This window comes from Astatotilapia calliptera, chromosome 5 (assembly GCF_900246225.1).
Source record: "Astatotilapia calliptera chromosome 5, fAstCal1.2, whole genome shotgun sequence".
Lineage (NCBI taxonomy): Eukaryota > Metazoa > Chordata > Actinopteri > Cichliformes > Cichlidae > Astatotilapia > Astatotilapia calliptera.
Window position 1 is genome coordinate 17820347 of NC_039306.1, and position 13735 is coordinate 17834081.

The 13735-nt window shown below is 37.6% G+C and overlaps 2 protein-coding genes across 2 annotated transcripts in view; one reads left to right on the forward strand and one right to left on the reverse strand.

Annotated features, from left to right (window-relative positions):
* The window catches only part of syn2b (synapsin IIb), a 99933-nt gene that overhangs the window by 11923 nt on the left and 74275 nt on the right, over nucleotides 1-13735 (reverse strand). The window contains exons 4-5 of the mRNA XM_026167705.1: nucleotides 12878-13034; nucleotides 12558-12647 (exon numbers count right to left, since the gene is read on the reverse strand). Of these exons, the coding sequence (XP_026023490.1) occupies nucleotides 12558-12647; nucleotides 12878-13034 (247 nt within the window). The remainder of the gene's footprint in view (nucleotides 1-12557; nucleotides 12648-12877; nucleotides 13035-13735) is intronic.
* Nucleotides 14-11885, forward strand: LOC113022366 (metalloproteinase inhibitor 4). Its single transcript, XM_026167706.1, has 5 exons — nucleotides 14-1117; nucleotides 8110-8207; nucleotides 8806-8920; nucleotides 9308-9432; nucleotides 9777-11885. Exons 1-5 carry the CDS (start codon nucleotides 979-981, stop codon nucleotides 9972-9974), a joined length of 675 nt encoding a protein of 224 aa, XP_026023491.1. The 5' UTR covers nucleotides 14-978; the 3' UTR covers nucleotides 9975-11885.

Genomic DNA, 13735 nt, shown 5'->3' on the forward strand with positions numbered 1-13735 from the left:
AACAGTATAACTGATGGATAAATAATGATGAAGAAGCATAATGACAACTTATGTTAGTTATAATAACAAACTGGAAAATCCTGCAGTGAAAAATAAGAGGCCCCTTTAGCAGTGGTCGTTATTAGTAAGGCAGTAAAACTGCTGCAATAAACAAAAACTCAAATCAAAGTCAGTAAAATTCATCCTCAAATAATGCCAATAAACATCTTATGAAAGTCACATGAACACTGTGCAAAAATAACAAAGAAATGTGTCTTTATTTCAGCAAAATCCTAACATGTGATGCTCATGGTGGTGCTAGAGGACAAGTCAGGGAACCACCAAAATCAGCGGGACTCATCCTCCGGGAATCGTGTATGTACACAGATCCACTGCAGCTCTGTAAACAAAATCCAAAAACCAAACCTAATCTCCCAAGTGGATGTGATTACATGAAACATGAAACTATGACTAAGTGAATGAGGCCTATGCCAGCCTATGGGAGGAGAGTGAGGACATCAAAAGAGGGCAGAAGAAGAGCCAAAGGATGGTAGTTTTTCTTCTTGCGTTAGAGGAGGCTGTCCCTAAATTGTTGAGCACATAAGAGGCTCCCTGTGTGCGACCCTCTCAGCATTCAAGACCAGAGTGTGAGGGGATCCAACTATTGTAAGTTCCTCTGCGTATTGTCTACAGAGAGGGAGAGAGGAGAAGAGAAAAGAGAGCAGTGGCAGCAGCAGCAACAGTAGCAGCAGCCTTCCCTTCCCTTCACTGCAGCTTGAATTCATAGGTTTACTTTAAACTTATGAAAACATTTCTATCCACAGCTGCCTTTCGGCTCAGCAGAGCTCATCTTACCACTTCGACCCCACCGTCTTATCTATCACCCTGCCCTCTTGCTGACTGCCCACCCGACTTTCTTCCAGGGGAACTTAACAGGATCACAAGAGGTTGCCGAGCTTTCATCAAGTGGTGGAGCGGTCAGAGGTAGCCAGAGTCATCATGGCCGTGTCCCAGGAGCGGAGTGTGTGTCTGGGGCTTTGGGTGCTCATTTTGCTTGGTGCAGGCTTGGAGGAAGTTGTGGAGGGATGCAGCTGCCACCCAGCACACCCACAACAGCTCTTTTGCAGTGCTGAGATTGGTAAGTTATTGAAATTTAGAATAACCAAGGTTATATGTGTGAAAATAGGTGCATGCTTTATTTATTTATTTTAATCTGGACAATGTCCTTACATATTGACAAACCAATTAATTATTTGGATTACTGATCAGATTAATTACATGCTTTTAGGGGGAAAAAATCAATCCACAGTGCAAAATTAGTTTTACAAGAACTAATCAATAGAGGTTCATGGCTAAGCTACTGTGGCCTTTTTGATTATTATGATTATTATTCATAGAAAACGTGAGTTATCTGAACATAATTTCATGGTTGATATTTATAGCAGTATTTCAATAAGTTGATTTGGATGCAGTTTTTCTCTTAACATGAACTTTTCCTTGTGTGCTATCTGTTTTAAGAAATTAGCGCCTTCCTTTTGTCACTCACGTAAAAACAACCCCTAAAAAAAAAAAAAAAGTCCTGGCCTACTTTCTGTCCGTCCGTCTGTCTGTGTGCCTGTCTCTCTGCCCGACGCCCCCGTCATCCAGTTCTTTCTTGTCTAAGCACAAGCCAAAACCAACACTCTGCTCTGACTTTGAGTACTTGGCTCCAGAGTGTGGAAAGCTGGAGTATGTGCTTTGGTCAAAGGTTACACTCCAGCAGAGGAGAGAGGGAGACAGAGAGAGAGAAGAGGAAATTGCTTTTATTTTAGTCATGTTTTCTAGTTGGTCTGCAAATCCCTTTAGGTTTAAAGGGTCAACTTCTCTACAGTGCTTTTAAAACAAAGGCCGGGTTAAATGAAAGGCAATACCTGTATTCAAAATCTCCAGGTGAACAGCCAATTTAGATCTTGGTTATCTCAATGCAAGGTTTTTAGGACAGCATTTTACATGTGACACATGCCATTGATGGCTGAGATTACATTTCTGCAAGTATGAATATTTGGCTCTTTGAGCTTTCTTCAAAGCCTGAAACTATAAAGGAAAACTAGTAGAGGACCTGAACTAACCAGAATAACATCTCAAGCTGGAATGTTCTGGTTTTCAGCTGCATGGTGCTGTGCCCTGTTTTTTAATCATTGGTTATAGAGAGCAGGTTTCTTACTGCTAAGTTGTCACACATTTATTTGCTTGTCCAGGTATGCTTATTCAATAAGCCACAGAATGTAAACAGAAGATGGACATCAGCCACTGATTAGCGAAGTCACACTGAGACACCTTGAACCGAGCATTATTGCTGTTGCTATCTTTATATTTTGAACCTGGACTTGTTGAGCATGTTGCAGATCTGACAGAGCAACTGAAGGACACCAATTACTCACATAGTGGAGACTTGTCAGACATAATGTAGGCCTTTTATTAAAAAAACAAAAACAAAATACTCCTGTTGTAGTCGATTAGACATGAAACTATCCAGCAAAACCTTTGAAAAATAGTTCTAAGATGAAAACTGTGACAAAACCTCACCATCTGCAGGGTGTTTAGATTGGACTCTGTAGAAAGGGGCAGTTTGTAGACAAGAATATTTTTACCTTATCCTTTTACTGATTACAACAAAACTGAAACGAACAAAAATCTACTGAGAAAAAAGTACACAGTTTTAAATAAATATACAATTCAGTGAAAGATAATTTGGTTGCTTTGGGGATTTTTTGGTTGTTTTTTTTTTTTGCATTGTTTTGTCATTTAAATGTTTTAGATAATCAAATTTTAATATACACAAAGATAACCCAAATAATGACAAAATCTAGTTTTTACATGGTGATTTTGTTTATTGTGGGGAAAATTGCTATCCAAGCTATTAAAGTCTGGACTTAAATCAGATTGAGATGCGTTGGCATGACCTTTAACAGTGACGGCTGAATTAAATTAGTTCTGCAAGGAAGAGTGGGCCAAAATATTTCCACAGTGATGTGAAAGATTGCCATCATTGTCAGTTATCACAAACACTTTGATGGCACAATCTTGCTATTAAGTTTAGGGGGGCAATTACTTTTTTCACACAGAGCCAGGTAGAATAGCTTTCCCCCCTTGAAATGATCATTTAAAAACTGTATTTTGTATTTACTTGGGTTCACTTTGTCTATTATTAAGACAATGATCTGATCCATTTAAGTGTGACAATTTAAAAAAAAGGGAAAAAAAATCAGGAAAGGTAAAAGTACTTTTTCCCAGCACTGCACCTCGTGAGGGGAGCTTAGCTTTGATCTGGACACTTATTTGACAAAAACATTGGGGCAGAGGTCAAAGGTCATTTTTCCATTGGCTTCTATATAAAAACAAGTTACTTTTGGCTGCTTATTCACAAGGGGTCACCGCAGTGTCACGTGGTTTTCTTTTTTTTTTTTTTTTAAGGCTGATGCCCTTTTTGACTCTGTACCAAAGGGATTTTTGTCTCCTCCAGGATCAAACCAGGAATTTTTCACTTAACTACACTGTGGAGCCACCCAGGCAAAACTCCAACTGTCTCCCCCTGCTGGTAGTTACATCGATTTTTAACATACAGTGAATAATCTAACCATGGGTCAGAACAGAAACAAAACAAAATTGATCAATACAAATTCTAGATTTAGAGCGGTGAAAAAAGGCTAAATGGCATATGTCCCCAAAGAGATCGTCCGCACCTTGGTACCATAGCACCATAGCTATATTTTAAAGTCATGTAATATTTAGTGGCATTGACAATGGGTGTATAATGTAAACAGTAAGTAAAAATAAATGATAAAAATGAGCCCAGATGAAACTCCAACTCAGCACACACTTATTGCGTGAACTCTTACAAAGGTTGTATCACATGAAAAACCTTTTACATAAGTTGTGCATAAATTCAGAAGAATTACTAAAGATAATTGAAAATTCTTTTGAACTGTGGCAAGTTTTTAGTTCCAAAAGTATGTGCCTGTCTCTTAATGGATATGGATACTGGGCCTTTTTCAGATAGGATATAATTTTCTGGACCGATGCATAACAAAAAAGGAGACTCAAAATCGAAATAAAAAAACGTGTTTCACTTGGTGGCACCTGAGGCCATCCTTGGTTGCTTTCTAAGAGTAGGCTGGTGGTGTCCTTTAGCTGACCTGACAGTGCTGTCAGAGTCGATGAGCTCTTTGAATAAAGCTCAACATCTGAGTAATATCCCATCTGGACAAACCTTGGACGGTTCCCTGGCCATGTTTGTGTATTTGACATTGTGTGCATGCGAGTGTCTGTTTGTTGGACAGAGGCCAAGCCATGCCAACTCAGCCTACTCCATCTCTCTCGCTCTCTCTCTTTCCCCAGTCTCTCCCCACTTCATTTCCATGTCTATAGGCTTGGTCTAATGGTCTGCATACTAACAATATCAGTGTGAAAGCCCACTGACAGTCCAGCTTTGTGAGCATGACAAGGGTGCCGATTCATCTTGGAGGGGGAAGTTACTTACTACAGATAGGTTCTCATGGTACAAGTTTGCAATATTTCTCTTTGGTTATGAAACTGTGGGGCAGATGCACAGCTACTTTCACTCAGCAGGCGTGCCTGTCCTTATTCCCGTTCATAACACAGCTGCAGTAACTGAAATTAGCTGGTAACCCAGCGTGTACACTTCAAAGACGGGGTGGGGGTGTGGGGGTAAACATTTCAGATAATCTAGGCCAAGACAACTGTTTTGGAAGGTTTTGCAATTCACTTATTATTATAGACAATTTCTTAAGTATATCTCATGGAATGCACTTTCCAAAAAATGTTATGGCTTCTTGCAAATCCAATAGAATTTTTCTTTTCCTTACCCAACCAATAGTTCCTCAATTAAAGATCAAAATCACCAACCTGGCTGGTTAGCTATAGATTCTATTTTGGCACTGACACACGACCAAAGCCAAGACTGCAAATTCTTTGATCTTTCCACAGAACATATCTATTCCGTGGTATACTGCTGACCATTAATACGGCACACAGAGTGACAGCTAATTTTCCAAAGTACTTTGTCTATCTTGAGACATGTTTCTTTGTGTGTGTGTGTGTGTGTGTGTGTGTGTGTGTGTGTACCACCATGCACACACTTTACATCACAATAGAGCAGGACTGAGAAATCCTTGAAAGATTCTTATGAAAATAAATTCATGCAAGAATATATACATATATACACCGGCTCCTGTGCGGTAACCAGAATTTAAAAAAAATCCTTAATCTATAATGATTTAGCTTCACATACCTAAGCTAAATTATTAACTAAATACATAAAATATTAACTAAATAATACTGTAATCTTGCATACAGATATTTGAGCTGAAATACAAAAATATCAGCTTCAAAATGTATTTTAGTATCAAAAGTAACAGGTCTCCTAATACCCCGTGAGCTCGGTTATAATGTATCCTTTCAGAATGTTAAACACATCAAACTTTTTACATTAACCTTTCGTACAACCTATTATTTTACTAGTGCCATATTCAATGTACTAACTTGATATTATGAAAAAAAAGAACAACTTTGATCAAATATAATAGATAGAAAGTGAAAAGATTCAGTAGTAGCTGTAGATGTAGTCGTCTACAGCTCAAGCTTTGACAGTGCCTACTTAAACAAATACAGCTAATTAATCAAACCAAACTCTGCTGACATTTTTTGAGGTTGCAGCTGCATGTGTGTATACACAGTAGGTGGGTTAATGGGCAGGTGTGTCTTTGTAGGGGTCAGACTGTAAGGTAAGGTACTACAGAGAACGTGGTCACTGTAAAGTTTTGGATAATGCCAAGATGATCAAGTTATCAACTACAGCAGCTATTCCCAAGAAAACTACTGCATGGCTGCAAGTCTAATGCTTTCAAATGTATTACCACACCGAATCTGAGCCTCCGGTTATGAATTATGCAGTGTAACAATGAAGAATATCAAATAGCATAGAGGCATCTACAGTCATGCTCCCTGACATTTTCTATAAGGTAATGTATGAAGGTTCCTTGATCAGCTCTTTTGCTGCAAGCAGTGTAACGATTAAAGCGTTATACGGATTCGCACATATTTGTCTGCCTGCCCATCTTTCCACTTGTGTGTTTGATGAACAAAAAAAAAGTCTTTATTTCTCCTGAGCCAATTTCACAGAACATGCTGAGCTCCTCCTCCTCTTACCAGCACACAAAACCGTGGCACAGTTATGTGTCGAGCGAAAAGAAAAAACAAGCGAGGACGTTTGCTTAGCTGTGTGCGAGAGTGAGGTTCACACTTTCACTCCCTCTCCCTAACACTGTTACTTTTCTCTCTCTTTCATGATTTCACAAAGGTTACTCAATTCACTTCTGGCTCCTTTCCCCCCTCTCTTTCACCATTGCACTACAAGGGACTGTACTCCTGCTTTTACAGAGAATAGATGTGGGCGATGAATTTACAGGGAATTCATTAAAGGATATTTTATATTATATCCTCATTATATAGGATATTATCCATCATGCAGAATATCTTCACAGAGAAAAAGCACAAATGCTTTTAGGACAAGAAATACCCAGTGTATTTGGTCAATATTATTCTGTCTGATAAAACAACACAACTCTTTACATACTGGTGTAGTGGGTACGCCTTTATCACTCATACATTCAGGGCAAGATTGTTATAGTTAATGAAAACTAAACTAAAAACTAAAACGAGAAGTGAAAAATAACAATTTAGTTACCGAAAATAAAATAAAAATACAGAGGAAATATCCTTAGTTTTATCATGTTAGTTTGGTAAAGATTTTTTATTACAAGTTGCTTGATGAGGCATTGATGGACATGTTTATCGAGACTTTGCATGTGTATAAAACTGTGACCCAACTGCTTTCAAAAAGAAGTGTTTTTACTGTAATACCTGCACTGATTTTCCCTCTGATATGGCTATATATACGGCATTTAGCCACACAAGCTACATAGTTCGGCTTATGAAAGGCTTATTCGTGACCAGGGTTAAAATTCACCCTTTTGAAATGTTACAACGCCAAACTTGTTACAGCAAATTAAGTGGATTTTAGTGCTATTACAGAGCACATTTACCTTCAAACATGAAGGGAATTCCAAACAAAAAGTCCATCATACTGCGCTGCATGTTGAAAAAAACCCATTACAATGTGTTGAGGGTGAGAATTAGCTCATATAGACGCCTCATTCTGCTGGAGATTCATTAGTCACTGACAGGCCAGTTTTTAATGTAATGTGAAATGCAACCATAACATATTACAAACTTTAACACTGTGTTACTAATGTAAGCAGTAATCTAGTAATCTGAACGTGGTAGCACTTGTCGATTATGGTAAAAGAAAAGAAACACTCCATGCATGTTTTTAACTCACTTTCTTATAAGTAGCTGTCACATACATTTTTCTGTGATGCCACTGCTTTTCACTTTTCATTAAATTGAACCTCAGATGTATAATAATAAAGTCAGTTCTCTTTGATTGATTGCCTTACCAGTATGTTATCAGTCTGAAAAAGAAACATCTAACAGTGAAATTAATTTGTCAGTCATCATTACAGCCCTTGCCTATGTCTAAAAATGTAGATTCAATGTGCTTGGTGGAAGAGAAAAATAGCTCAGTATACATAAAGCCTCTAATATTCGGGTCAGGTTGCTTAAAGTAATCAGTGTTAATAATGTTTTGATTATGATTAATATTCTCAGAGGTTGTAACATTAAAATGTGCTGTGTGTGTATGCACAGTGAAGTATATACTCATACTTCACATACAGTATGTGCTTGTGGAGAGGACTTGGTAGTTAATGGGAGTGATCAAGCAGAGAGCTACTTGTTATTCCATGTGGGTTTTGATTTCCCTCCCAGAGGAGAGGAGGACACATCCTGTATCACTACTGAGAGGACATGCATCCATCTATCTATCTATCTATCTATCTATCTATCTATCTATCTATCTATCTATCTATCTATCTATCTATCTATCTATCTATCTATCTATCTATCTGCACAGGTTTTTCATTGTTTCTTGTATGCAAACAATGTTCTTATCTTATCTTGGATTTACTTGCAGGATCCTAATCCTTGTTTTTTTCTGTGTTTCCCAAACAGTGATAAGAGCCAAGATATCTGGAGAGAAGATTGTGTCGCCTAGCAACAGCTCCTCACCTTACATGAAGATGATCCAATACGAAATAAAAATGATCAAGGTGAGAGCCCTGGTCATGCACACATATCCATTTCCCCCCCCCTCCCTTTTTAAACTGTGTGGTTTATGTGGAGCTACATATAGCCTGCCCCCTATAAAGTAAAATGTATCATGCATGTTAAATGTCTCAATGGCACACACATAACAGTATAACATCCACCGTTTGATTTCCCACCTTTGTTTGACATCAAACTCCCCTCTGTCTTTAAGTGCTTCCTGTCCCTGTGTTAACTGTCAAATAAAGGCAAAATGTCCAAATATTTTTAGAGCAATGAGAAAAAAAATCAAGCTGAAATGTTCCAAATGTCTATCTCCACATGACCTCATGGTGTTAATAATGACTACTGAACAGGATTAACATTTGCTCTTCATAAAAATGTCTGCTCATTATAAATATGCAACACTTTCATTTGCACATTTGGATTTTAAGCACTAGGATGTTCTCTGCTGCTGTAATTTGGAAACCTAGAGTTCTTTTATTATTCCTCCTGCACGACACTGTTGCTGCACATACTGTACTGCATTAAATTTACATTATGCCAAGCCCATTCTTAAAAAGTACAAAACGTTTCTGCTCTTTTCCTCTCATCTGTATCTAGATGTTCAAAGGTTTTGACAAGGCTAAGGATATCCAGTATGTGTACACTCCAGTTTTCTCATCGCTGTGTGGAGTCAAGCTGGACTCCAACAATAAGGCAGGGTATCTGCTCTCAGGTACAGTATGCAATGAAACTTTTTTATATTGTGCTTTGAAAGAAAAAACAAGTTGGTACATTGGTGCTGTGACCAGTAAAGAGAGAAATTTTCCTAAATGGCTTTTCTTTTGGGAGTGAAACTATTCATTTTCACTGAGACTGATTCCTGTCTGCCGGGGACAGCGCTAAACAAATTCATTAGACCACCACCCAGTGTAAGGTTTATTCCACAAGGTGAGACAATCATCAACCAAAACACTAGGTTAAAGCTGTATACCAATGAAGCTCTTAAAAATTTGGTTTATCATTAGGAGTATTAAGATTCTTATGGAGGCCTTTGGACACAGCAATAGTTATTTAATCTATTCTACTGAATGCAAGGCTAAATGCTGATGTCACCAAACAGGGAGCATGTGGAGTGATGGGAGGATTTCTATTGGCCAGTGTGATCTGGTAGAGTCTTGGGACAACTTATCAGTGTCGCAAAAGAAGAATCTCAACTATAGATACCAGATGGGCTGTGAATGCAGAGTGAGTAAGGACTGTCAATTCTCTATGCATACATATTTATCATTCTCACACTCATCTGTCTGTGTCAGAGACGTCTTCATGAGCTTAGACTAAAGAAACAGTGTAACAGCTGTTACAGCAGAAAGGCCACTCTTCTCATCTGTTCCTGCTGCTTTGCCTCTTTTCAGTCTCTCTATATTCAAAAAAAAATTGTTTGTTTTTATTTTGTCTAAAATGTGTGAACATTGTTTTCTCTTCCAACCTTTGCATAACTGTAATCCATAATACACGGGAGACCTACTTCACTAATAAATGATGAGATGAGAGATGAGATGACGAATCGATTATTCTTCTCTTCTTCTTAGATCAACACCTGTTACACAGTGCCGTGTGCATCTACAGGAGAAAACGAGTGCTTGTGGACTGACTGGCTGCTGGATAACAGCCTAAACGGCGAGCAGGCTCGGCAGTACGCTTGCATCCGCCGCTCTGACACAAGCTGTAGCTGGTACCGGGGTGGGCCTCCATCTGAGAAAGACTTCTTTGACATGACTGACCCTTGACCTGTAATTCTGAGATTCATTTTACTCAATATGTTTCCCAATATGCCTCATGAAAAAAACAAAAAACGAAAAAACAAAACCCTGCTTTGGCTTATGTAGATCAGATCTGGGGTTGAAAACAGCAACTGATTTCATTAAAAAAAATTTGGGCGAATATTAAATCTGAGGGAGCATAATGTAACCGTGAGCTTTGAGTGGTTGTTACAGTAAATCTTGGAAAATCTGTCCAAACTGCAGCACTCCAGTGAATCATCTTCTTTCTCTCACGCCAGATTAGACTCATCATTTGATCTAGACCGTTTTTTTACCTGAAGGCAAATGAATAAAATTATACAAGGCCTTACATTTGTTTATGCATGAAGTATGAAGCATAAAGGTGTTCATTTGCTGCAAAAATAAGACAAAGTTATATCAGGAAACAAAAATGGTAAATAAATAATAGAAGGAAGCTGTCGCAACCTTTTCTGAACCAATTCCAGACCCACTGCAGCAGCTTTCCTTTCCCCTCTTTTTCCTTCACACCTCCTGGGAGTGAATATCTTTAAATAGTATCTGCTAACTGTCAATACAAATAAAAGTACACAGTATATACAAATCTGTGTGGAAGGTTTAGGCACTAAAAAACTGAAAGTCTCTTTCAAAAGTCTACAATAAAAAATTATTTTTATTTTTACATTTTTATGAATTGATCCATATCTGGTGTGGGCAATGTTTCCGCATGTAAATCCAAGGCAAAGGGTGCCTGTATGTTAGTGTACTTTTCAGTGGTAACCTCAGTACAGTTCTAAGCGTTTCTGAGTATTTTTCCAATGTTCTGCTGGATTTAGCCTGTCTCCATTGCTTTTGTCACTTAATGTAAACCCATTCAGACTCCATGATTCAGACTCCAAGGCTCTATGGGGACCATACCATCTGTTGCAGGACTCTTTGTTCTTCTAACGATTGTTCTTTGAGATGCTTCTTTATTTTGTTTCATGCTGCATACTGAATTTGGGCCCCATAAAAATGGCATTGTGTAATGCATAATAAATCAAAGTGCCTAAAACCTTTTCATAGTACGGTATACAGGCCGCAAAGCACCACTGACATTCTCGAATTAATTATATTTTTACTAAATCTGATGCAGGAATTATATATACACTACGAGTCTCGTTCACCTTAATCACAGTTTTTCCCCCTCAAATTTATGAGACTGTAAATATTGTATTTTGTGACAATTAACATTTTAAATGCTAACAATATTTGTTCTTATAGCATATAGATTCTTCTCTTGTGTTTTTGTGTGTTTAGTTTCATTGGTTGTACTATTTCCTGTGCCAAAAAATCTAATCCAGCGCTTTAACAACTGCACTGCCGTCTGTAGAAGCCAAGCCTGCCCCCCTCTGCATAGAGGAAATGATTTAACAAGACAAGGCTCAATTCACCTAAAACAAAAGTAAAAAAGTAAGAGGAAGTGGATTCATCTCAAAATTGACAAAACCAGCAAAAAAGAGAAATAGCTGACAACCTTGAATGAACAATAATTAACAGTTAAAATTACTCAATATAATAACTCAGTAAGAAGTGTGAGTTGACCCCTGTCTTGTTCATGACTAAAGTCATACAGATTAAAATGCATTGTGAACATCAACATCAAGAATGTCTCGACATCGTATTATGGTCACATTTAACAATAACTACTTACATTTAACCTGCACTACGCAGTCATTTGTACATTGGATTCTGTCAATTTGAACATAGTAAAATGATAGTAATGCATCCTAACTGTATGGCTTTAGTGAAGCATTAAGCAGTTTCATGTCTGTTTTATACTGTAAGACCTGTTCGGGTTTGTATTTATGTGTTTCTGTCCGAATAGTCTTTTTTATTTCCATGTACCAAAAAAGATTGTATATAAAATGTCTCAGATGACCTGTGTGTCATGTGCTTTTTTTTTTTTTTTTTTTAGAAATTCTCCTCAGCTACCAAACATCAAAGAAAATAAACCTTGCAGGACTTCAGCAAGAGCTCAGATAGATTAATCGCGACTTTTACTTAATGACACTTTTTAAAAAAGTCAATGTGTCTTAAATCCTACCTCTATATTATACCACATGAATGCTTTACTAAATCTGGTAAGTAAAATGCAAGAGGGAAATAGGCACCATCTCCTTTCTTATACGTATAATAAAAACCCATGGATTTTCACTGTACTGTACAACAGTTTTTAGCCCATCTTTGTTTAAAAAACAAAAATACTTACCTTTCTCATATTGTTATTATGTTCTCATAAGCTCAGATGCATATATACAGCAAGGATTTGTGCAATGGTGTTGTAGTGTTTCTGCTAAAAATACGTCAAAACTGAAAAAAACTTGACAGGCATCCCGAAACTTAATTGATGCGCTACACTGTTTTGTCCTTTCAGAGACTGTCGCTCGCTGAAACAGGCAATTACTGTAAATTAGTAAATACAATATATTATATAATAATCTGCACATCACATTGCCACATGCCAGCTCCAGATCGCAGTGAGGTGTGAGTGTTCTTCAAATTGAAACACAACACAGTTTACAGTGTGCAGTAAGCAGAAAATAGCATTACCATGTCTCTGTAGTTGGGGTAGAAGGTCTGATCAATGAGCGGGAACTTATCTGAACCCAACCTCTTCTGATTGTTGATCAGCTGGGAAAACTAGAAGATAAGAAAAAAAGAGAGAAGCAGCAATATGGTGCATACGTAAGAAATATATGCAGATTAATCATATAGTAATAATGTTATAATGTTTGCACTCTGTTAGGTGTTTATTCTACATGAGTCTCCTAACTGACAACTTAAAAAAAATCGTACAATTATGATGTAGAGTGATTAAAATACTCTTTAGATAATTACAGCTGTAAATTTGTGTTGTTGAAATTGCTTACAGCCCAAGGTTTGTCACAGAGGTTGTAGATGGAGTCCAGAGAGTTGACTGAGGGAATGCCAGCATACTGAAGACCAATGATTAAGTTCCTAAAATCCTCGTTTTGGGCCATGCTGAAGGCATGCTGGCGCACCAACACAAAGTCAGGCCTGAATGACCTGGAATGCAAAAATGAAGGCAGGTGAATAAAGAATAAATGGATACGTTTGGTTTCTTGGCGTTCTGTGCTTATATTCACGAGTTCTTGTGTGATCAAAGCCACAGAAAAGCGACATGAGGGTGTTGCTGTTTTTATTAAAATAAAACTGGAGGGCATAAGGTGCACTTTTGGATGGAAAATGACAAAGATTATGAAAAAGTAAGTAAACTCGCACAGCTACAAAACAAATAAGCTTAGGTTTATCCATGAACAAAAAATGAAGCGCAAAAATACAAATACAAACTTAGATCTCTCCTCAAAGAGTAGATTCTCATCTTTGAAGCACTCTTATGAGAGAATCTTTCTTTGAATAATACATGAAGATAAAATAAGTCTCATGTACTTAATTGAAATTAAATGTATCACATTATGTGTACAGTAAAATGACACAGCCCACTGATAAGCATTACCAGCAACTCAAAACATCACAGTTATCTTCTGTGTCCACACGGAGAGTGAGAAAGGTTTGTTTTGCTTTGTGTGGAGTCTCTACTTGGATGTTTCAAACAGTCAGTTTGGATGAAAACTTGTGGTCGAAATGACCTTTCATGTTTGAATACATTACCTAAAGCATGAGCAGATTATAAAAGGGGGCAGAAGATAGTTAACTAAACACATACCCATTAAATTACTGTATATAAAAGTTTCTCTCAGAAAGGA

Bases quoted from the DNA above. Each gene is read 5' to 3' on its own strand.
- LOC113022366 (XM_026167706.1), top strand. From the start codon at position 979: ATGGCCGTGTCCCAGGAGCGGAGTGTGTGTCTGGGGCTTTGGGTGCTC. The intron at 1,118-8,109 runs GTAAGTTATTGA...TTTCCCAAACAG, and splicing joins CTTTTGCAGTGCTGAGATTG to TGATAAGAGCCAAGATATCT. The intron at 9,433-9,776 runs GTGAGTAAGGAC...TCTTCTTCTTAG, and splicing joins AGATGGGCTGTGAATGCAGA to ATCAACACCTGTTACACAGT.